Source organism: Carettochelys insculpta, chromosome 6 (assembly GCF_033958435.1).
Source record: "Carettochelys insculpta isolate YL-2023 chromosome 6, ASM3395843v1, whole genome shotgun sequence".
NCBI classification, from domain to species: Eukaryota; Metazoa; Chordata; order Testudines; family Carettochelyidae; genus Carettochelys; species Carettochelys insculpta.
The window spans coordinates 66,795,654-66,821,308 of record NC_134142.1 but is presented as its reverse complement, the minus strand read 5'-3'; the positions used below and the strand labels follow the sequence as shown (position 1 = coordinate 66,821,308).

Genomic DNA, 25,655 nt, shown 5'->3' with positions numbered 1-25,655 from the left:
CAGTAACAGAGAGAGAGTCATACTAGTCTATATACTATAAAAACAATAAAAGCAGTAAAGTAGCACTTTTAGACTAACAAAATAATTTATTAGGTGAGCTTTTGTGGGACAGACCCACTTTTTCAGACCAATCTGTGGTCTGAAGTAGTGGGTCTGTCCCATGAAAGGTCACCTAATAAATTATTTAGTTTTCCTAAAAGTGCTACTTTACTGCTTTTATTGTTTTTTAAAGTGCTACTTTAGTGCTTTTTTGTTTTTATAAGTTTACAGTGTACAATACTACTCGTTTTAGTAAAAAGTACTCTGCATACATTTTTGTTAATATCTAATCCTGTTTTTTCTTCAGTGTTATCTTTTGCTAGGTATACCTCTCTGTTATCAAGAATATTTGCATATTTGGCAACCTCCTAATCCTGTGGCTGCAAAGAATTTACTGTAGCTGGCCATACGGACAGTGAGCACCTGGCCTCTGTACATGGTTTAAAAATGTTGGAGGAATTAACTTTTTCCACTGGTTATGTACTAGTTGGGCTTGTTCAGCAAAACCCTTGAAGGTGGCAAGATTTATGGGAGAAAATAGCTGGATGGGGCAATATGACCTACATCTTTCCTTTGTGAAGATGAAGTAAAGATACTGCTTTACATAGCCCCTTTCTGTTTTTAGCTGCTATTCCTTGCTTTCTGTTCCTATATGCTTTCCATTTTCAAATTTGAGCCTGTCAACTTTGATAGTTTCCTATTCAAACTAGTAAATCATGAGCATAGGTATGGAAATGCTCCAAGCAAGTTAAGTTCCCACGGCTTTTTTCTTTGCAGTCCAATATATTAGTGACTATGTTAACTGGAAGTGTACTATTATCACTGTGTATTTGACCACTTCAATAGTGCAATATAGAGCTTGACAGTTTTAGTGAATAGGAAGTTAACAGAAAAATACATGTCTGTTGTCACTGAAACTGTTTATGCATTTGAATTGTAGAATAGCTTTTGCTGGGTTTTTTTTTGTTTTTTGTTTGTTTTTAAATCTGTCATGTTTACAGTTTCAAAGGAAGGGCTTTGGAAATGAAAAGTTGATTCTAAATAACATGTTAAATTGACTTTTTATTAAACTGACTTGTGACTTTACCTTTGTTTTGATGTAGTTTTTTGTCTTAAGCACTAAAAGCACTTCCAGTTCAAAATTAACCAAATTGTTCTCTGTGTTTTTGTCAGTTACCAGACTTGAAAAAATGAGTTATTCACTCTAGTGTTGTAATAAAGCAGAACTCATGTGCATGCTTGTATATTCCATTCCCCAGTTCAAAAAAAGTGGACCTTCTGCAACTTCATGTAATGTTCAGACACTGTAGTTTATGAAGGGAACATTCTGAAATACAATGTTGGCGATGAAATATATCAGACCTTCTTTAAATATTAGACAAGTCTCTTTTTTTAATTGGGGATTGCAACTATGATAAGACAAATGTATGTTTTGGTATTGCAAAATGAAATGTGTGTTTTGAATGTATTTCATCAATGAGGATAATTTGCTGCAAAACGTGAAGAAAGCTACAAATTACTAGCATTTCAAGAATGTAACCGGAGCCATAAAGCAGCTACTGCTTTGCAAGATTTATCAAACTATTTCAAATTTTAACTTCATTCTGAAATCCTTTTATTAAAGGGAAAGGATGTGATGTGGTAGGAAATAGGATAACTAGCTGAGCAGGTGGGAGCAGCAAAAGGAGAGGTTGCTATCCTGCAGGCTAAGACAGCTATGCATAGTCAGTGCGCAGGAGGAGGCATTTGGTATTGCTGGTCTGTTTTTGAAGGAGTCTGTAGCAGTGCTTGGTGGGGCATGGAGAAAATCTCTTGGGAGTGAATCAGCAGGACTAATGCAGGGTCATCTCTGTATGTTCAAAGGGTGTCATGACTCGAAGAACATTGAAGCCCTTTATGCATCAAAATTTAATAGCTAATATGAATCCGTATGCATGTGGTTACTGTACAGGACACAATTAGAATTAATATTCATCATCTATCTTGTTCGGGGGGGTGGGGGGGGGACCAAAAAAGCTTAAATTGTAATCTGTCCAGGATGGGGACTCTCTTCTGTTTTGTACAGCACCTGGCCCAATTCAATTCTTAGTCACTATTGCAGCCGTTCTCAACTCGTGGATGCATGTTGCCAGATTAATATGTGGCTGTGCCCCAGCTGTATGCTAAAGGTGGCCAGACACACATGGTAGAGTCTCTACCACCTGGCCTCCCAAGTAAGGCTGTGCTCCTGGGCCTACTCTGAGGAGGGGCCTATGGCAGGAGATGCTGAGGATAACGGTTGGTGGGTGAGGATTTTGGGGAGAGATCATGCTGTGGCTCTCAACCTGCAGTGCAGGTAACTTATCATTATGGGCCACACATGCAACCCACAATAAGTAGATGGAGAACTACTGCACTATGGTAATATTTTTTTCAGATTGATTGTTTATATGCTGCAGAAGCAGTTTCCAGGAAAAAAGCTGATCAAATAAATCATTTGTGTTGTGCTTCTGGATTTCAGTATAACTTATTAAGCTTTCAGTTGTATCCAGGTGGCTTGTTGGAAAGATTTATGCTTTAATAATGTAGTCATTGCCAGTTGTCCAAAGCTGTCTTCTGTAACTCACAGTATTCACTACAGTACTGCATAGCTAGATTGTCATCACCAAGCTCTCTCTGCTTGTTGTTTTAAACAGGTTAAAGGAAATAATGACACATATTTCAATATGCATTTTTTGACCATTATAGACTTCATCTCTAAGTAGCTATAGTCTGTTCATCAGCCTGGCAATACAGTAAAAGCCATGTTATCTGACATCAAGTAACCGGCACATTCAATTAATGGACTTGCTGTTTGGGGTTGGCTTCTGCGAAGGCTGCAGAATAATAAAGCTTGTACTGTAATAGCTTTTTAATGCACGTTCTGTGGTTTACTGCAGTATTGGTAATTTAAAAGGAAATTGTCCAGTTAAAATGTGCATATTTAAGAGACTGAAATCTCTACTTCCAATGGTTATAGGAAAACAAAGTCCCACTGATAGCAACTAAGGAGCCTATTTGGATTGTGGGATGATTGTAAAGTAATTGTGGCTGAGATGTGGACAAGAAATGGAAAATCCTGGAAATGTAATAATGGACCTTTATTAATTGTGGTAATTTAAAAACTCCAGAAAAGATCTGCTTAAGAAAATTTGCTGCAGCAGTGCAAACACTCAGGCTATGGTTACACTATTGAGTTTTGCTGGCAAAACCCTGGTTTTGTTGACAAAACTGGTAGAACATCCACACACACAATGCATTTTGTGAACAAAACTCAGCACTTCTACTGGCAGTGTTCTGCCTCAAAGCCAGGAGGCATAATGCTACCGTCAACAGATTCTGTCAACAAGAAAGCTGTGTGGAAGCTCTGGGGACTTCCTCTGGACAGACAGATGGCATCCACAACAAAGTTCTTCCAGGTGCTGGCTTCTGTGTGACTGCACTCTTCCCAGCAAAACTTCTGTTAACAGTCTCTTATTGGAGAATCCGTAATATTGGATTTAGAGCCTTAATGATAACTCTTTAATAGGTATAATTAGATGGCTCGCCATTCACAGACAGGTGTGAAGACGCAAAGGTTTAAGTGCACAATTTCTGAAACTTCATTCCCATTTGTACCTTTACAAATCTCCCTTATGGGTATAAGCAAATAATGTACACATGTTGTAACACTATGAAATAGCAGTTGCTGTATAACTTGGAAAAGGCTTAATTTTCCCCCTCTCCCCCTTGTTTTTTATATGCCCTATTTCCAGATCGGATCGGGGTTATCTCGTCTTGGAACAGCAGCGACTATTAGAGGTAAGATTCTGCCTATGCTAGACGTGACTTTGGAGGAGCAGTTCAGCTCAGTGACCTTGATGTGACATTTCCAAATTCTATCCACCATCTTTTATCTTTCAGCCTACCATTGTTGTAGGGGTGAGTATACTGCCTGCTGACTAGACAGATTCTTAATTCTTTGGGCATTGTAATTACAAGTGAAGAAAAACTAAAAGTTCACAGAGAAAAGAAAGCATAGGAGTCCATGTTGTCTCCTTTCCTGCAACAGAACCTATTCTTATGTTCAAGAAAGGTGCTTACTTGAATTTTTCTCCTCTTCCCCACTCCCTGTCCCTTCAAGTACTTATTACTTCCCCTGCATTCATTGGGCCACCTGCTATAACACTTTAATTTGATACTACAGGTTGAAATGTTCAAACTGGGACTCTCTGGTCCACCAACATTCAGTGGTTGGGCCTGGAAGCAGCCCAGGTGGCAGTGGGGCTGAAATTGACCTCCCCTCATCTGGAATACTCTCTAGTTCGGAATCTGCTACATCCCTAGGGTGGTGGATCAGGGAGGTCCAACTTGTATTGGTTGCTAAGAATCCAACAAATAAGGAGAGAGGAAGAATTGACCAGAATAACAGTTTTAAAATACATTCTACTGGAAAAGATTATTTGTAACTTGCAAAATCGAAATTGGCCTCCTTATATGTGCAACTTTTTTTTTAAATTTAAATAAGGAAAACTTTTTTCCACAGTTTTTAATCACTGGTGTGACTGTATTTGTGTAAACATCTGATAGAAGAGCTGTGCACTGGTGTAAACTGTCTTGTACCAGTGCAGCTGAACATGACTTCAAATCAAGGAAGCTGTAGTAGTGTAGGTCTTCATTACCTGCGTGTTGCCTATACTTTGTTCCAGTGGCTCAAATATCTAATGCAGCAGTTCTCAAACTGTGAGTTGGAACCTCAGAGTGGGTTGTGAACCCATTTTTAATGAGGTCCTCTAGCTGATTTAGATTTGCTGGGGCTCAAGCTGAAGCCCAAGGGCTCCACTCCTGGGTGGTAGGACTCAGGTTGCACTGCTTGGGGCTGAAGCTCTTGGCCTTTTTTCTCTCCCCCTCACACTCCTGCCGCTCTCCACCTCCTCAGGCAGTATGGCTTTCACACTCCTCCTTGGCAGTGGGCTCAGGCTTCAGTCTCTCCTCCTGGCGTCATGTAGTGATTCTTATTGTCAGAAGCGGGTCTTGGTGCAGTGAAGTTTGAGAACCCCTGCTGTAACATATACAAGACTCAAGGAACGTTATAACATTTGTTTCTGTTAGTCGTCATCAATCAGGCTATTACTTTCAAAAATAGGTATTTCTTATTAGTTTTATTTAAAAACAAAATACAGAACTGTTAAAAGCAAATAGCTGTGTGCAAAATACAATCAACCTAGCATGATTACCTACCTTGCTGAATGACCTGACAAACTCCTAATATGCTCCATCTTCTGTTGGAGAAGTGACATGATTGCTGTTTTATGAATTTAGATTTTAAGCTTATTTTAAGGGATACTGTCAATTTAAAATTGATTAATTTTGGTTTAAAAAGAGTACTTTCAGGTACTTCACCTGTCTCTGAGCAAAAGTGATGAAGTAGATAATTTCTCCTATTCCTATCACAGTAACTGTATTTTACTTAACTGTGGTAGGTAAAGCATTTTTAAGCAGTGATTAAAGTCTTAGTGCAGATTTTGGCTGTTTAACATTTTACATGTAAACTAAAGACTTTTTAAAAAAATGTGTACTCTTATTTAGAGTTAACAAGCTAATATTTTGAGCATTGACATGCTTTTTATAATATACAGGGGATACTGACACTGCAAAGACTTCAGATGATATCAGTTTAAGTCTTGGCCAGAGCTCTAGCCTTTGCAAAGAAGGGAGTGAAGAACAAGGTGAGACTTAGAGTTGATTGTGCTCTTTTTTTGGCAGTTATAGACGGTAATGCCAGGTTACTTCTATCTCAGTATGCATTTCAGTGAGGCTGTTCAGTTCTTCTAATATATTATGTGCATCCTCTGAAGTTCGCCATTTGGATGGATGTTAATTTTTCTAGCATTGTCGAAAGGGCGTTGGGTGTGTGCTGCATATTCTGTCCACTAGTTACTAAAAATTTGCCTAAAAGGCGTGACTCTGAGGTACAGCTACCAAAAGGTTCGTTAAAATTTTGGAGTGTGTTTTTTGTATTTGAGGACATTTGCAGAAAACTGCTTGCAGGGATCAAAAGCCGAATGTTACAGCAGTGTCTGTGAGATTATTATTGTGATGCCTGGAAACGTGTGGTTATGCAATTCCTTTTGGAGCATGTTAACTTGTATTGTGGGATTGCCAGTCGTTTTATTTTTGAAACTTGTTTTCATGGGTTTAGAACTCCTTGAAAAAATCTTGTTAGATTTGGAGCTTTACAGACTGGAGAATTTTTTCATGGTGAGTTGTCTTAGAAATTTTTCAGAGGAATAGTGCACCCAAGTAAGGGCTAAGTATAAATTACCAGTATCTAGGTTCTCTCTTTATTTAGAGTCGCAACTGGTTGCCTTACTGACAAAAGTATTTCAGGCTTTCTACTCTAGCTCAGCAGTGCCAGCTGAGAGTCATCTGAACTCTACTCCTTCCTATGCACAAGCAGAACTGTTTGTTAAGTTCCATAATACATTTGTATGAATCCACTGTAAACAAGAGTGGTAAATGTGTTGGCCTGATTTGTCTGTTTGGTCTTCTGTGTTGGTGTAATGCACAAGAAGGAAAAGAATTTCACTCTTGATGCTCCCTGCAAGGCAGGCAGAAGGAAGAATCTTTCTGTAAACATATTACAAATAAGCATAACTGGAGCGCATGTAATACTGCAATTGATGAGGCAAGCACGAACCGTTATGATATTCCTTTCGCAATGCTGTTTTCCAGAGCAGAGCTGCAGTTCGCCTTTGAATCAGTAGTATATTCAGCATTGCTGTATAGAGGAATTTTAAGACCTTCCCCTTTGGGTGGATTGTGATGCAGCTGTTTGCTGCCAGTGCATACAGATTTGGTAAAATGTTAATTTTGTAGTCTATGGTAGGAAACGAATGCATCTCATGGGCTTTTCTGTATACCTTTTGGTCATTTCAGTCATTGGGTCTTACATGAATTTACAAACGTGATCAAAGGATTCACTGTAGTCAGACTGTAAATTTAGCTGCATTTACTGTATACTCCTGCGAAGATACAGATCTGACCCGTCTTTCCAAAAACGGAGCTTGAATGACAAAGCTCACTAAAGAATTGCAATCACTTTTATAACCATCAATAATAAGTGTGAATGGGACATTATGCTTAATAATTCTGTTCTTTCCAAGTATTGAGGGTGCGTAACTATGTAAATTGTGCTCCATCTCAACAATCATGTTTTTCTTTTAGTGTTTGGAAATGTATCCCATGTTTAACTTTAACAAAAGTGCTGCAGCAGTATTTGTACTTTTGCTGGGAGTGTCTACTAAACTACTGCTCAGCAAGGTTCCCAGAACCTGAGATGCTGCAGTCTAGCTAATTGGACTTGTGAAAGACTTATTTATTGTTGTTATAGCAATGGACTGCCTTGTCACTGAAATGTTTCTTTTGATGTTCTGTAGTAAACTAATCTTTGTAGTAGAAAAGTGAAGTTGTGTGTGTTGCTGAACTTAATATTTTCAAATATAAACTTATGCAGATTTGGCAGCTGATCAGAAGCTTCTTCATCTCGTCTCCAATGACTCCTTTGTCTTCATGCAGCCTTCGTTATCCTCTGGACAGGATTTGCCAAGAGACAACAGTGATAAAGTGTGCCTGCCTAACAACCACCACGTGGATCAGTCTCTGTCTAGTGCATGTGACACTGAAATGGCTTCTCTTGTACCTTTGCATTCCCACTCCTATAGAAAAGATCACAGACCACGAGGTGTGCCAAGGACCTCTAGTTCTGCTGTTGCTTTTCCAGATGCTTCTCTAAATGACTTCCCTCTCTATCAACAAAGACGGGGACTAGATCCAGTCAGTGAGTTGGAAGCTTCAAAACCCCATTGTGGATCGAAAGAATCCTTAGCTGAGAATTCTTGTATTTCAGGAGTCTTTCAGTTAGATGACATCCTGAAAAGTAGCAGCCCCCAGCATCTGACCAAGAATGGGAAAAGCAAATCTTTGAAAGCAGACAAAAGTGTGGACAGTCTGAGAAGCCTGAGTGGAAGGAGTAGTGGTTCAACGGAAAGTTATTGCAGTGGGATTGATCGTGACACTAACAGTACAATTAGTAGCTACAAAAGCGAGCACACCAGCTCAGCTCATGTAGAAAATGCGTTGTCAGAACATGAGGATTACGCTAGAGAAGAGGGAGAGAAAAGCAAGGAAAAGGACTGCTGTGTTGACTCAGAGGATGACAGTAACTCTACTACTGATAAAAGGTCTAGTAGCGGAAGGACTGCTGTGGAAATGAGCATTAATAGTGGTGTTCAAGAGGCAAAGGATTCTAATGCATCTGAGGAGCTACACAGTCAAAGGGGTCTTAGCGCCTCTCCCTCAGAAGAGGCTAACAAAAACCCACATGCCAATGAATTAACGACACAAGTAGAAAGGTCACTGGGGAAGGCTACTGGAACAAGAGATAATCAGAGTGAGAAGTTGGCTGTTTTAGTAGATTCAAGAACTTGTAAAGAAACAGGTGATAAACCAAAGGAAGGAGATGTGCGACCTAAATCCTCTAGCTTAATCCACCGGACAGCCTCTGTTCATAAATCGAACAGGAGACGGACAGGAAAAAAGCGGGCTAGTAGTTTTGACTCAAGCCGGCATAGGGAGTATGTTTCCTTTCGAGGTGTTTCTGGAACTAAACCTCAGAGTACTGTATTTTGTCATGATGAGGACTCCAGTGATCAGAGTGACTTGAGCAGGACTTCAAGCATGCAGTCAGCCCACCAGTTCAGCAGCGATAGCTCTTCCAGCACCACTTCCCATTCATGCCAGTCTCCTGAGGGCAAATACAATGCCCTAAAGACCAAATACATTAAAGAAAGAGGAGGTGCAGATTCGAACGCCCAGAAATCCCACTTAGGCTCTGAAGGAATTAGCAAGAAACGTTCAACACGTCGAACTTCTAGCACTAGTAGTGTGAAGAGTCGTGCCAGAGTACTAAGTCTGGACAGTGGTACTGTAGCCTGTTTAAATAACCCAAATAGCTTAATGGCACCAGGTAACACAAAACAATTAACCACTTCAAAATCAGATTTGGAGGCCAAAGAGGGAGAGGTGCTAGATGAGCTATCTCTGTTGGGAAGGGCTTCACATTTAGAGTCAGTCACTCGTTCTAGGAATAGCTTACCAAGCCAGGCTATGTTTCCTGAAGGGGAAGAGCAAGACTCAGCAAGTGGAGGTAAGTAATTACGCTATCCCAGGTAAAATTACCATATGTTGCCATGAAATTTGCTGTTCATGATTACTTGCTTTTTGACTTGTAAGATGAATTATGCTTCAGTTCTTCGTCCTATTCTTGTTTTTGTTTTGGTTGAGATGAAAGCTTCCCCGTGGAAGTTCTGTGTTTTAAAAGACACAAAGCTTTTAGGACTGTGTGAGAGGGTGGGTAATGAAATGCTACAAAATTGATTGTTGATATTCTTTATTGCCAAAACTGTCCTTAAGGTACAGCACTGTGACTGATTTTAGACCTTCTTCATTATTGCTCTCAAAACACATTTAAAAGAATCCTATGTAATATTGTGAAGCTTTATTTAAAAAAACAAAAAACAAAAAACCTTTGTGCAATTTGAAATTGCCAGAATAACTCTCTTGTACCTGTTGATGGAAGTTGTCTAGAGTGGTTTGTCATTACACTTTCAAAAAAAATCTACCCGTGTGTTTTTTGGATTGCTTTTTCTCATGACAGTTTAGTTACTTCATGAAATCTGAATAAACTGATAGAACTGGAACAAACCATGGCAGATCGAGTCCAGTGCCCTGCACTCATGGCAGGACCACGCATCGCCTAGACCTGTGGTGTCCAACATGCTGGCCACTAGTCACATGTGGCTATTTGGCTGGTTGAGTGTGGCTAGTTGGCTTGAACAATAACTATATTTTCAGAATAATGTGGCTAGTTCGTTGTAGCAGCTACTGCTTCAGAATTGGTTAGACACTGTGGATCTAGGCCAGGGATTCCCAACGTGTGGGTCGGGACTCAAACAGGGGTTGCGATTAGATTTTTCAAAGGGTCTCAGGCTGGGTTCTTGAGGAGCCATTTACAGCTGCTTGACTCGTCAGCGCCCAGTCCCTGTCCTGTGGTGCTGAAATGGAATTCAGTTTAATTTAACTGCAGGCAGGAGGGATCCCATCCTGAAACCAGTTATACGGAGTACTATTTAAGCCTGCAGGGAACTGGCTGGCTGTAGGCTGGGGAAGGGAGTAAAAGGGGTGGGGGGAGCCAGATAGAGGAGGAGGAGGCGGCCCAGTGAAGGAGCAGTCACGCTTGGGGGCGTGAGGGGGTGGCTAAGACTGGTTTAAACCTGTGGATGGAGGAGCAGAAGGGACTGAGAGTTGGTCAAGGCTCTGTACCCCAGCTGGCTCCCACAGGGCTGCTGTGGGGTCCCCTGTCCTGCTGCCTGGGATCCTGCAGCTGGTGCTGCTGGCCAAGGCTCAGTGCCCCAGCTGGCTCCCAGCTGCAGGGCTGCCAGGCTCTCCACCCCAGTTTTTGGAAATCTTATGCAGGACAGGCAGCCTGGGCTGGGGATCCTTACGGGCGAGGCTGCCTGTCCTGCATAAGTTTTCCAAGAACATGGCAACCCAAGCTGAGAAGGGTTTAAGCATGGGGGGGAGGGGGAGGGGCTGAGAGGAGTTTAAGAGTTGGGGGCAGGGGGCATTTTCTGGCTGAGAGAGTCTTAAGCTGGGGGACGGCATTTTGGGGCTTAGAGGGGTTTAAGATGGGGGGCCGGAGAGTGCATTTTTCTCAGGGGAGAACCTCCTCTCCCACCCCACCCCCCACCAGTTTTGAATTGCCTTGGGTCACAAGTTGTTTCTGAATTGTCAAAATAGGTCCTGATCTCAAACATTGGGAACAGCTGATCTAGGACTCACCCTCACAGATGCTTGTCTAACCTGCTCTTAAAAATCTCCAATGATAGAGATTCCATGACCTCCATAACCAATTTATTCCAGCACAGGAATAACCACCCTCACAGGAAGCTTTGTCCTAATGCCCAATCTTGCTGTAAGTTCTTGTCTTATCAGTAGGAATTAGAGAATTCTCACTTCTCATTGTTAGCTTTTTTAAAGTTATCATGTTCTCCCTTGGTCTTCTCTTTTCTAGACTAAACAAACCTAGTTCTTTAGACTTCCCTCATGACACTTGAAACCCCAAACATTATGCCATTATCAAAAATCATTGAAGAAGACGTTGAACAGAACTGGTTCCAGAACTGCTTCCTGCAGAACCCCACTTGTTATGCCCTTCTGGCATAACTTTCAGCCATAGGTAACGATTCTCTGGGACTGGTTATCCAACCATTTATGCACCCACTTCACAGTAATTCTGTGTGGCTACATCTACACTAGCCCCAAACTTCGAAATGGCCACGCAAATGGCCGTTTCGAAGTTTACTAATGAAGCGCTGAAATGCATATTCAGCGCTTCATTAGCATGCGGGCGGCCGCGGCGCTTCGAAATTGACGCGGCTCGCTGCTGCGCGGCTCGTCCAGACGGGGCTCCTTTTTGAAAGGACCCGCCTACTTCGAAGTCCCCTTATTCCCATGAGCAGATGGGAATAAGGGGACTTCGAAGTGGGCAGGTGCTTTCGAAAAGGAGCCCCGTCTGGACGAGCCGTGCGACAGCGAGCCGCGTCAATTTCGAAGCGCCGCGGCCGCCCGCATGCTAATGAAGCGCTGAATATGCATTTCAGCGTTTCATTAGTAAACTTCGAAACGGCCATTTGCGCGGCCATTTCGAAGTTTGGGGCTAGTGTAGACACGGCCTGTGTGTTTTATTTCCCTAGCGTTTATTAATGAGAAGGTTTTGCAAGACTGTACCAAATGCTTACTAAAATCTAGATCTATCCCATCTACTGCTTCTGTCTTATCCACAAAGCTTTGTACCCTGTCAAGGAAAGATATCAGGTTGGTTTGATACCATTTGTTCTTGACAAATCCATGCTGTTTACATATCAACTTATCTTCCTTTGTCCTATATCCATTTTTCCATAATCTTTCCTTATACAGGAGTTAAGCTGACAAATCTGTAAGGTTATCCTTATTTCCCTTTGTATAGATGGGCACTATGTTTGCCATTTTCCAGTTTTCTGGAATTTCTCCCATGTCTTCTCAAAGATAATAGCTCGTAGCTCAGCTATCTCCTCAATAAGCTTGTTGAGAGTTCTAGGATGCATTTGATCAGGCCCTGTTGACTTGAGGGTACTTAACTTTTCTAACTAATTTCTAACTTTTTTCCATATTTTAGCTTCTGAATGTCTACCCCATTTTCACTGGCATTCACTGTTCATGTCCAATCCCCTCCAACCTTCTTGGTGAAAACTGAAAATAAAGAAGTCATTAAAGACCTCTGCTATTTCCATATTCTGCTGTTGTCTCCTTTATTGAGTAACAAGCCTGTCCTGCCCTTGGTCTTCCTCTTGCTTCTAACCTTTTTTAGATTTATTTTTTGTTAACCTTTTCTGTTTCTAGCCAGTTTGATCTTGGTTTGTGCCTTGGTCTTTCTAATGTTGCCCCTACATACTTGTGGTGTTTGTTTATATTCATCCTTTGTAATTTGACTGAGTTTCCACTGTTTGGAAGATTTTTTTGACTTTTAGATCATGAAATGTCTCCTGCTAAGCTGGGGTGGCATCTTGCCATACTTAAAATCTTTCCTGTGCAATGGAATAGTTTGCTTTTGTGCCCTTAATGTCTCTGCAGAACTGCCAACTGTCTTCAGATGTTTTTTTTTCCCTTTTACACTTGCTTCCCATGGTATATTACCTATAACTCCATAAGTTTGCACAGATCTGCCCTTTTGAAATCCGTTCTTTATTTTGCTGTTCTCTCTTATACCAGTCTTGAGAATCATGAGCTTTGTCATCTCCTGATCTCTTCCACTTTCACATTCTTAAACACTTCCTCCCTCTTTGTAAAAATCAGATGTAGAATAGTCTCTCCCCGGTAGCTTACATTCCAAGAACTTGTTGGATAATCTGTGTCTTGCTCTGTATTGTTTTTCCCAACAGTTGTCTGAATTCCCCTATCACCACTGAGTACTATGCTTTTGGTGGTTTGGTTAGGTGTTTTTTTTTTTTTTAAAAAAAAAAAAAAAAAGCCTCATATGCCTCTTCTTCCAGTTAGGTTATCTGCAGTAGACTCCTGCTGTGACATGACCCTTCTTTTTTGTTACCTTTGTCGTTACCTCACAAGGATAAAACTGGTGTTTCATGTTTCTACATCAACCAAGTATGTGTATTTTTAATATAAGGCAACACCACCTCCCTCTTGCATGCCCGTCCTCCTTGAGCAAACAATATTTTTCTATACCAGTATTCCAGTCATTATCCCACCAACTTTCTTTGATGCCAGCTATGTGGTGATTTTATTTACTAGCATTTCAAGTTCTTCCCTATACTTCTTGCATTAGTATGCCGACATTTAAGATACTGATTTGATTCCCTCTACCTGGTTCTGTCTTCTTACTTTATCGCTTCTATTTCAGCCCATGCTCCTCTTAATTTCTGACCCTTCTCCTTGGTCTTTGTTTTTGACTTTGTGCTTAGATCACCTGCCCTGTTGAACTTAGTTTAAAGCCCTCCTCACTAGGTTTGCCAGCCTGTATCTGAATATGCTCGTCCCCTTCCTTGATAGGTGAATCCCATCTCTGCTTAGCAGTACCTCTTCCTGGAATATCATCCTGTGGTCAAAGAAGGTGAAGCCCTCATGGTTACCCCATTTTCCAAGCCAGCCATTCATCTCCAGGATACATCTGTCTTTGCGTGGGCGCCTACCTTTGACTGAAAGGATAGAAGAGAGCCACAACTGTGTGCCAGACTCTTTCACGTGTACTCCCAGAGCCCTTTAGTCACTTCTGATTTGCTGAAGGTCAGACCTTGCAGCATCATTAGTCCCATATAGATGAGTAGCATGGGGTAGCAGTCACATGGGCGAGATTCCACTGTAAGGCAGTTTCACATTGGATAGTCTACCCTAGCTTGGTTTTCTGTGAATGGGAAATGCAGTGTCTGGAAAAAATACACCAGGTCTGGGTAGAGTCATCCACAGTCAGGTTGTCCGTCGGGATAGCCCTTCCCAACTCTCCTACAAACTCCCTTCATACTCCCCTGTTTGCAGTGCCCTAGGCACTATCTGCCCCAGTCACTTAGTCTTAGCTTTTAAGGCCTTCTCTCGTTGGTCTGCCCTGCCCCCTATATGATCACACTGGGGAAGGTGGATCACAAGGCTGATTTGAGGCTGATCAAGAGACCAAAGGCTCAAATAGTCCCCAGACTTGTGCCAGAGTACTAAGTCTGGACAGTGGAACTGTAGCCTGTTTAAATAACCCGAATAAGTTAATGGTACCAGGTAACATAAAACAACTAACTACCTCAAAATCAGATTTGGAGGCCAAAGAGGGAGAGGTGCTAGATGAGCTATCTCTGTTGGGAAGGGCTTCACATTTAGAGTCAGTCACTCGTTCTAGGAATAGCTTACCAAGCAGGCTATGTTTTCCAAAGGGAAAGAACAAGACATGGCAAGTAATTGAGCTATCCCAGGTAAAATTACCACATGTTGCCACTAAATTTGCTATGCATGATAAACACACAATTCTAATTGACCCAGTAACTGAAATAACCTGTATAGTCACAGGAATTTGATGTTTCTCTTTGACTTTGCTGCTGTTACCAAAGTGGATGAGGGGACTGTAGCTTCCTGTTCCTGTTTAACATTGCTTGGCTTACTTATGGAACATCAGGCAAACTTGAGTTGTATATTGGCTGCAGGCAAAATGAGCACAGGGACATAGTATTTTTTCTCTCTCTCCATATTAAGGGTTTCATCAGCATCAATCATCTGTTCAGCTTCTGAGCTCTCATTTAGTCATTTTTTGAAACTGGCTATCTTGATACCAGAAGGTTTACTCTTGTCACTTGGTTTTGGAAATAGAATGGACCAGGAACAGGGATTTTTCAGGACTTTTATATAGTTATGATTAATTGACTTCTAATTTTCCTTTAAATTTGGATTTCATATCTGATACCTGTATCCTGTTAATGAAAAAGTCTTGACAACTATAAAACTGCAAGTGTGTAAGTGTTGCAGTTTGTATAAACATTTTGTAATTAAGTTATAAGAAATAGTAATTAAGCTACTTTCATGAGCACAAGTGCTATGTTGACTTAAATCAGAAAAGGTAGTGAATATTTCACCTTGAAAGGTGGAATTTGTTCAAAGTCTGGCTAGGAGACTAAACACAACTGATAGGATCCATTTATTGTCCTTGATTTAGAAGCAAGATTTGTAACTTTAAATACATTTACTCTCTCAAACTGTGAAACTGGCATTAAGGATTCTGTCAGTGATTCTTGTTCAGATTTCATTTGATTTGTAATGTATAATGTCCTGGAGTACCCCTATTGCTCTGGAGAAGTGTTGATCATAGGGCTGCGGCACTGGGGGAAGCAGAGGACCAAGCTGCTCGGGACTGCTGCCAAGCTGCAGCTGTTCCCACTGATCCTAAGGCAGCTGCTCAGACAATCCCTGGGCACAGCCACACCAGCCACTGTGTGGGTGGTCCTTGGGGCCCGCTGCCTTACACTGAGCAGTGTGTGGTACAGCTGGCCCTGGGTCAGCTGTGGAAGTCAGAGAGGTCACAACCTACAGAAATGGAGCCCTAATCATTAGTAACAAATCACCTAATGGAGCAGTGTGAATCAGAAGAGTATCTAGCTTGTTTCACAAATACCTCTTCAAGGTTAACATAGTTATGACATAGTAAAAAGCCCCTTGTCACCAAAGTGGTAAGCAACTGTGGTTTAACTAACTGATTTTAATACCTATTGGGAGATTTGATTGATAACAGGGCCTCTTTATGTATTCACTGTTCCACCCATAACTGCTCTCTTCTTAGTGTGAATTTACTTAGTTTAAACTTCTTTAGTGTAAGGTATTTAGTGGTTTCTGATATACAAACAACGATGGAAACAGTACACTGTCTCTAGAGATGACTGATCTTAATATTAGGGCTCGTTGCATTATTATCGATTTAAATTTTAATAGATTGTTCAAATCTATTTTGAGGCCTAAACATATTATAATTGCAAATTTAATTTTTAACAGGTTTGGTTTTAAGGAGAAAATTGTGTGTAGCTTACATCCTTTTTAAAATCTAATTTTATTCTTCTTGGTTTGAAATAATGCAGAGGGTGTTTAGGGAGCTGTTCATCCTGATCCCATGCCTGATTTGGTGGGGTATAATAAAACCCCTTACTATTATCCAGTAATTGTGAGCTGCAACTAGAATCCAATGTCTGATATGGGCTACCCAAGTCTTAGTACCCTTTCAGGCTGAATGTGTCAAAGGTACATGCAAGGTTGTGCCGTTAGAATCATTGGTCAGCATTCTCCTCCGATCCCAATAACAGGACAGAGAATTCATAATTTCCAATATGCCTTTGCAGTGCAGTGGATAATTTTGTAAGATATTGCAGTGTCTCGCGTCTCCCATACCTCACCCTTAGCATCTTGTCCAAAGATGTAACAGTCTACTGCTACCACTTCATCTTAGTCAATGTGGAGGTTAATAGAGTTCCACATAATGGCTTTTCTGGGGTCTTCATCAGAAATGACATACTTAAGACTATTTAAAAGAATGTTCTGGTTTTTAAGTCAAGCCCTTCGAAGTTAAATGCCATAAATGGGTTACATGTGCAACCTTAATTTGGCCTCCTTGTACATGTTCAGTAGGACAGTATTATCCGTAATTATCTAGCCACTTTACTTTTTCTTCAGGGCTCCTGCTTTGTTCACTGCACAGGATGGCCTGTGAAATTTTAGATGAAGTTACAAGAAAAAGAAGTTTTCTTGTGTTGAAGACTTACCATTTCTGGGTCCTAAAGCAATCTCATTCTTTGTTCTGACACACATTCTTGCCTGATGTCACACAGGCACCAGGAAGCTGAATTAATGTTGCAGTGACAACCTTACTTTTTTTTTGCACTTCCTAATTTTTGAGTGTCTAACTTCTTAAGCTATGTTAAAAGAACATACTGCTTTCATTGGAGGAGTCGGGGGGCTTTGTACTAAAGATCTGGTGAGCAGCAATGTTCAAACTACTTAACTTGATAGAACTCACTTGTCACTTAGACCTAGCTGCATAAGATGCAACCAAATGAAGTGGAGTACTTTAGAAACCTCCCGCTTCATAAGTAGCCATTTAATGCTTCATACAGTCAAAGGTGGGAGCCAGGTTCATGGGAGAAGTGGGAATATGACTGGAGAGTCAGCAGGCTCAAGACTGAGAGGGGATTGTCACTATCTAAACAGTCTTTTTCTCTTCCTGTCCGGTGAGGGAACTTCTGCTTTCACTGCTAGTATATTTCTGGACCAAAAACACAAATAGCAATGTCAATCAATGCTAGCCACTGGGCTCAGAATAAATATTTACCACATGTATCTGTGTGCATATAGCAAAAATTTAACACAATTGGCAAGCACAGTACCTTGTGGGGAAAGTCCTTCTAACAATAAGTTATCCATTAACTGCTGCTTTCTGATCCAGTCTATGCACTTCTGGCAGCTGTGGATAGTCTGAACCTTTTCAAAGAAAGGATTATGTACCAGGATAGTCCCACATCTTGCAGGTGCTTTGTGCATCTTATGATAAACTATTGTGCAAGTGCTGTTGTAGTGAATCTTAGCCTTTTGATCTTCTCCTGAAACAACTTAACACTGCTTTCAAATCTTGGGTGCCTAATGGGGAGTAGATCTATGCCACCATGTTTGGTTTGTACCGTATTGCTACAGATCCTTAGTGGGGCAGATGACATCTTCATAGGGTTATTCAGGAACAGTCACAGAAGGAGTTGACGCATGGGTAACTAGCACAGATTTGCTGACTTAAAGCAGTGGCTGCTGAGCATAAGTAGTACACCTTAGTTGCTAGTTGTGAGTATTGGCTATTACTGCTAAGAGTTTTCCTGTTGACTCAGGGAAAAGTTTCCCTTAGAATATCAGTTACAGAATATGTGCACACGCACACGTACATGCATTGTATTGTGGCACAGTCAAGAGTGGTTAAAAAATGCAGCCAAAAGGTTTGTTTTCCAGCTGCTGTGGTGGTGGTGGTAGGGAAATTGTCTGGGACTAAATCATCTTGGCTGGACCTGAATTTGATGGTTTCTAGTTATCCCCAAAAAAAAAGTGGAATTTTGAAATGATGGATAATGGCAACTAAGTATTTGAATGTCATAGAATGGCTGTCTAGACTGCAGGCTAGGCCGAACATCTAGTTTGTTTTAAATATTTTTTTCTCATAGATAGGGTACCAGTGTGTTTTTTCTCTAAGAAAACTACCACAAACAGTAGGATGCTTCTCACATTTCAGAGCTGTTTGCTGGAGTCAGCTCTGACTTCAGTGTTTACATGTACTGAACATTTGATGTATCTCAGTTTAGAATCTATTTGATAAAATCTGATTTTCAATTAACTAGCAATTCGTTTCTTGGATGCACTTCATAGACATGCTTGAATTCGTTGTTACATGGGTAGCCATGAGCAACTTTTGACCTTCAAAGAAGGTAACATACACTATTCTCTGTGCACCGCAGTGGGAACTTTGAGTGTGGAGTTGGGTTCAGGGTCACTGTGTTATGCAGAGTCCTCCTTTAGGTGTCTTGAATACTTTGTACAGTGCTGCTAGAGAAAGCTCTGGGATCTAACTCTAGGATGGGCAGAATTTTAACTAAAACTTGAGCACTTTGCAGGTTTTTGTGTTAAATGTGACTTGGAATGAGCAGGAGAACATTGATGTAAAAGAGTTTACCAACGCAAAAAAGCACTTTCTCCAAATTTCTGATATCGTTGCTTATAGAAGTTATGTGTACAAAAAGTTTCATAAAAATTCTAAAAACATTTGAAGTATGAAAGATCAATCTCTAGCATAAATACACTCCAGACTTCTGATTTTTGGTGCCCCAATGAGTAGTTGAAGTTTTAAGGCCTGTGTTATGTTGGGAGTCTAAGTTAAGATAATGGGCTCTAGCTTTAAAAATCTAAGTATATTACGATTAAGCGGACCAGGTTTTTAATGTAATAGCTCCGAGAAATAAAGTTCTCCCCAGGTAATGTAATAGCTCTGAGAAATAAAGTAAGGTAGAACAGTTGAGAAGGTTTAGACATATTGACTTTAAGCCTTAATGCAAAGAGTTTTAAGACTGCCTAGAAAAATATTCAAAGTACATGTTTTCATGCCAAGAATTAATAACTAGTGGATTGTGAGGCAGATTACTAACTCAGTGATCACAGTATGACATGGGGGAAGTAATCATTCATCTGCCTCTGTGCTGCTCTTGATACAATCAGCCAAAACATTGGAATATTAGACCTCACTTTTCTATAGCGACCACTCTTTTTTGACTAGCAAAAGAGTCGATTGTTAGATTCTTACATTATAGTTTCACCTGCTGCTACATTTCCCTACCAAAGTTTGCTGTCTTTATGAGGATGACTTTTTTCTGTCTTTGTCCCTCTCCACACTCTCTTGGCAGTTTGTTTGCTGAGGTCACCTTGGGCATAGCTTTCTGTGGATGCTTGGAAGACACGTTACATCCACCAAAACTCGTCAATTTTTTTTTCCCCTTCCTCCGGCAGAAAGCTAATATCTGCAGAGAAGTTGAGGGTACAGATTTTCAGCTGGTCTAAATTGCCATAGTGCCATTGTGAAGGTATAGCAGTGACACACGTCAACTGCGGATCTGGCTTCAGGTATCTGATCTCCTAGATATGTAAAGTTTCCAGGTCTCTGCCTTTTGGGACCACTATACTGAAATGCCTTATGTGCTTTCTCTTGCACTTTTCCACTCTCTGCAACATGCATATTAGAAACTAAAATATCTTGTCCATTTAACAGCTACTTGGGGCCAGCTGTCTTCTCTTTGGCTATGTCTAGACTGCAGGTTAGGCCAAATGTTAGAAAAGACTTTCCCAACAGAACTGTCTTCAAAAGAAATGCAAATTGCAATTTGCATATATTTTGCTCACCGTTCCCTGCTGTCTAGACACAGCCTTTGTAATATTTTGAACTATGAAAAACGTATCTAATCCTTCCAATTCTTCTGGTTTTTTTTTTTTCCTGAAACCTGGTTTAACCTGCTGTCACAAACTGGTTGGTCTCTTTGTGCTGGCATTTCCCCAGGTTACAGTAAGTGGCTTCAAACTCTGAAACCCCTCTGTGCATTAAGCTTCTCTGGGTACCATTAGGCTGCAGCACTATTCTTTTCCTGGATACATACACCTGGCATGTACCCTGAGAGTTAGGTGCCTAGGAGATGTTTACATAGCAGCTGGCAGGTATGATTCTTTGTTTTGAACTAGTGCTTAATACAATAGACCTCTGACTTATGTGGGGGTTGTGTTCTTGCAACCCCCACATAACTCAAATTTCCCATGCAACTCTGGGGAGCCGGGAAACTGATGAGGGCATCAGCCTGTGTCAGTTTTCTGGCTCTAAGGAATGGAGGGGAGTTGGGGACCAGGCGACAGCCTAACTCCGGCTACCCTCTGCTCCCAGAGCTGGGAGACTGACCAGGGCTGGTGCCCTCATCAGTCTCCCTGCTCTTCACAGTGGCGGCGGCTGAGAGCCTGACTCTTGACTGCCACCATTGACAGGAGCAGCTGCTGCCACTGACAGGTCCTATCGGGGCAGCAGCCCCATCACTGCCGCCCCTGACAGGAGTGGTTTCCCTACTCCTCTCAGGGACAGCACTTGCATTAACCAGAAACATCTTGGGGGGTTTAATGTAATAGCAGTGTAGTGGCAGCTTGAGCTAGCTGTCCACATACACACCCAGGAGATGGAGTGGGATTATACTTGCTCATTTAACCTGAGCTGTCTGATGTACAGCCACAGCTGTGCTGCTAATTTTATTGCACTAGTACAAGCAGTGTTACCCTCTTCATGGAAATGGATTCCCCTGGCTCATCTGCCTAGGCTGCCAGGATTGGAGTTGACTTCCTGCTCCTTTCCCACCAATAGCTTACAATCACTTTCCAAAACTCCCCTCATTAAACTTAACGGGGTTACATGGAAGAGCTGCATGGTGGGTGTAGCTTATAACACACACTTCTAACATTAAACACATCTCTACAAAAATATCATCTACCCCATGCATTTTTCTACCTCGCTTTCCTCTCTGCTAGAGGTGGCCAAAAAAAGGAATCTCTCTGTGAACATGTTTAATTTTGAAAACTTGCTTCTGATGCAGGTTAAAACATCAAAAACTGAATATTCATAGAGAAATAATGGGGGTAGGGAGCGGATGCTCATATTTGTGAAACTGACTGGAGCCTTCTAGCCTGGCTGCCAGGAAGCAAGAGCCCAACCATCTCCCACCACCACCAACTACTGGAGCTAAAGAGGTGCTATGCCTCTCTGCTCCTAACAGGAAGTGGAAGGGAGGGAGAAGTAGGGCACCCTGGTGGTTGTGCCTCTGTCATGGGGGTAGGGAAGAAGATTGAGCGGGGGGGCCTATGCATTGCTGTGCTTCGGGAGTGTTGGTGAATTTGAAATAAATTCATCAGAGTACTTCATGCTGCTGAATTGGCATTTATTGATGAAAGTTCCTGACAAGCTCAAATCCACCACTACAGGGTTTTGTGGTGGGGTTTTTTGCAGGGAGGAAGCATGGGGTTGGGTTCAGGGTCACTATTGAACGCAGAATCCTTCTTTAGATGTCTGACCTCTCTTCCAAAACATAAGGCTTCTCCTGCAGGATTAGTTGGCTTCCTCTGACCTTGGCCTACCTGTCCTCTTCCTTCTTCCTGTTCAAACTTATGTCTGTGTGTCCAGATTCATAGACTGCAGATATCTGCAGACCACGTTTGCAGATTCTGGAACGGATGCAAATAAACGTTTTGTATCTGTGTGGGGTGCTATGTGTAGGTCTTTCCTCACTGATCCTTTCATAAAATTTTGCTTTTGTCATCTGTTTTTTTTTTTTTCCCCTTGCTCTAGTAACTATACTTCTCCAAATGCCAGCCCCTGGTTGAAAAGGTTGACAAAAATTAGTTCTCTTCTGGCTGCAGCCAATCTCCTAAGTGAGCCAATTATCCCAGGTTGCTTACTGATCATTTCAGGATTGAATTCTAAAATTCAGCAGTGTCCTTGGTTTGGCAGAGACATGGACGCTCTTGGGAGATACACTTACAGGCATTCATGATACCACACTTTTCTTTGTAACTTTATAATCTCAAGCATGTTACACAAATCATCATGCCTTCACTTCAGGCTGTCTGTATCTGAAATTGAGCTTTTTATAACTTACATAAAAATTAGAGGTGGTGCCCAGACCATGAGTCTTGAATGAGATGCTCTTGAATTTTGGATCTATGTTGAACTTCTGTTGTACAGGGCTTATGTCTAATAGCAAAGGGCATAGTACATCTCATTTTCACTCAGTGTCTTTTGGTTGAGACATTCAGAAAGGCCTAAAGGCTAATACACTGCAACCATGTGGATTGAACTGCCATTCGTCCAGAAGGAAGACTCTAGAAGTGTCTTGGTTGAAGTATTTTACCAGAATGATTAAACTATAAATTAAATACCTTAAGATGTGTAGGCATGGTCAGAAAAAATACGGGTAAAAATGCGTCGCTGGTCTGGTTTGCTTCGGGTGTGAGTATTCCGAGTAATATGCTCATTATACTAATAAAGACAGTATTTCTTACTCACGTCTAGCTTTGCAGCTCTGGGAAAAGTGCCGTAGATTCTCTTTTAAAAGACATGTACAATGGTTCATATTTTCAAATTTGAATGCTTAACATTATGTATTCAATCTATACCAAACTTCAAGTACTCCCTTACAAAATATCAATATGAATAAACATTAGGCTCTTTCGTACTATGGTATGTGATGCACAAGCCATTAATAAGTCCTGACTTTCAGCAGTCATGGTGAATTTGCAGCACTTCTAAGTTACAAGTGAGTTTTTAAAATCTAATTCAAATTTAAAAAAAAACCAGACACAAATAGAATGTCAGAAGGACAATCAGGTGTTTTAAGAATTCAACTGTACTTAATCTGAAGGCAAAATTTTCAGAAAAACTTGATCTTAGGGGTCACTGATTCTCCTCCCCCCCACCCCCAAAATAAAACCTAGGCTCCTAAGTTATGTGTTTGAATTTTTCTGTTTCTGCACCTTGTTCTTTTCATTGGCACAGCTGCCTTAGTTTCGTTCAGGAGTTCACCAAACCATGTTGATTTGAGGATTAATTTAATACTCTCTCTTTGTATAAAGTTGAATGGAGCCTCATTATCAGGAGGAACCATTGAGTGTTCACCATTTGCATTTTCTCTTGCAATTTTTAAGTTCAGTTTTGGATCAAGAATAATGGCTGCTACAGTAAGGTCTCAAAGTACGTGACCCCGCTCTTAGGTGTCTGACCCTTATTCCTGTGGTAAACCTTATACTGTGATTTCTAGTTGCTCTTAATTCACTCCCCCGCCAGCCTGGCTCAGATCCCTGGCACCACACAGCCCTGGCTTAGCTCCTGCCCCTCAGCTCCACTCACCACCCATGCGTAGCTCCTGCTGCCACCCCTGCCTCTGGCTCGAGCTCACCACCACTCAGGCATGACTCTGGCTCTACCTCCCCGACCCTGGTTCATCACCTTGCCAGCTCACTGCTCGCGCAGCTCTGGCTCTGGCTTACCACCCCTCATGCATGGCTCCAGCTCACCTCAAGCCCTGGTTTAAATTGCCTGTGCTGGTTCAAACCCCTCACACATGGCTCTGGTTCCATACTCCCACCCCAGTTTAAACCACATGCGCGCAGCTCTGGTTCAAGCTGCCTCCCCTCCACGCGGCTCTGGTTCAACACCCCATCCCCACTGGTTCACGCCCGCTGCTAGCTCACCACCCGCTCCCAGCTCTGGTTCCAGTTCAGCCCCCCACAGCCCAGCTTACCATCTGAGCACGGCTCCAGCTCACCACCCCCGCTCACAACTCTGGCTCAACTTCACCCCCCTGTGGCCCTAACCCATCCCCGGACTTAACCCTCCCCAACTCCAACCCCAGGACTTACCTTTCTGCTGCTTCCTGGGCTGCAGAACATGTGTTCTGCTGGGAGAAGAAGCTGGACCTCCACTTATGCAAAATCCGCGTTTATGTGAGGGCAAGCGGAACGGAACCCTTGTGTACTCTGAGACCTTACTGTACATCAGAGGTGCAGCATACTTCATTGTACCAAGGTATCAGGGTTTCTTCATGTCTATGTTTACCTCAAGAATTCAAACACTCTGCTATGAAAGAGAATTAAAGTGTTTTATGGCACTGTCTTCTACTAAAAGATAGTCCTATACTGTATAACAAAACATACAATTTAGCTTTGTGACCCCTCTCAACTGTTTCAAGCTTTGTAACATAATTCTGCATAATGCACTTAAAGTGTGTATATGCCTTCACCTCCATGTGCAGAAGGAAAACATGCAGGCTTTAGTAATGCATGTGTCACTGGCAAGAGGGTTCAGCTAGTGTTCAAGAGGGTTCAGATAACAAGCATAATATTCCAGAGCCTGCACTGCCAGCTCCCCACTTTAACCCAGTCCCCCATCTCTCCTCCAGAGCCTGGCAACCCCAGCTCCCTGCTTTAAACCAATCCTGCCCCCCAGTCCCAAGCCAGGAACTCTCCTCATCCCCACCCCTCTCTGTAATCCAATGCTAATGACTCACTGGAGCCACCGCTGCAGCTGCCAACCATCGCCTCTGCCATGCACTTCTCCCTCCAAGTGCAACGGAGGGATGCGTGTGCAGAGCACTCTTGCAGTTCTGAGCATTTTATTGCTCAAAGAGCCTCATACAGCTCCAGTGTGTGTACCCCCCAGACTTCTCTCGTTTACCCCTAAGGGTATGTATACCACGTTTTGATAAACACTGGTCTAAATGAAGGCTCCAGTGCTTGTTCTGTTGCTTACAGTTGCATTTTTACCCTAAGCAGCAACATAATGAAATTAACTTTTTATGTAGTTGCACTAGCTTAACTTAAATGGTGGTTGTTTTTAAACTGGTTTAGTTAACCTAGACATTTTCTATTTAGCTAAAAGCCATTGGTGCAGCAGTAGTCATAGTGAACTTAAGGTCAAATCTGGACCTGCAGCTACTGTTGATCAGATGCTGAAATCTTTTTATTTACTTACTATTATTTTTAATAATTTTCTCTGGAGTCTGGACCTTGCATATGCTTCAGCGAAGAAATTAGGACCTTGACAAAAATCATTAACGTGAAGATCTGGTTTAAACAAAAGTATGTTCACACCAGGGCATTCATCATTTGAAATTAGCTACGCTGGTGGTAATTTGTATGCAGACTCGGCCATAGTAATAAAAATCCTGAACATCTATGTCTGTGTGTAAAACAACAATGTAGATTAAAGTTCTTGGCGTCCCTTGGCTGCTGCTGCTTAGAAAAAGGCTATACACGACTGTCAGCAGTTTACAGTGGAGGGAAGACTGAAACAAAACAAGCCTGAGGGTGACACACACTAACTAAGGTTCCTTTCGCTCCCATCTGTTTTTTTTGCAGCACGTGGACAGAGGAGTCAGGTAGGT

The 25,655-nt window shown here is 41.8% G+C and overlaps 1 protein-coding gene across 4 annotated transcripts in view; it reads left to right on the top strand.

The window, feature by feature from the left end:
- Positions 1 to 25,655, top strand: part of PCNX1 (pecanex 1) — a 163,034-nt gene that overhangs the window by 22,043 nt on the left and 115,336 nt on the right. For 3 of the 4 annotated variants that reach the window (XM_074997155.1, XM_074997154.1, XM_074997153.1), the window contains exons 4-6: positions 3,813 to 3,858; positions 5,676 to 5,765; positions 7,553 to 9,244. In XM_074997155.1, the coding sequence (XP_074853256.1) occupies positions 3,813 to 3,858; positions 5,676 to 5,765; positions 7,553 to 9,244 (1,828 nt within the window). The remainder of the gene's footprint in view (positions 1 to 3,812; positions 3,859 to 5,675; positions 5,766 to 7,552; positions 9,245 to 25,655) is intronic. The other variant, XM_074997156.1, reaches the window with a different exon arrangement.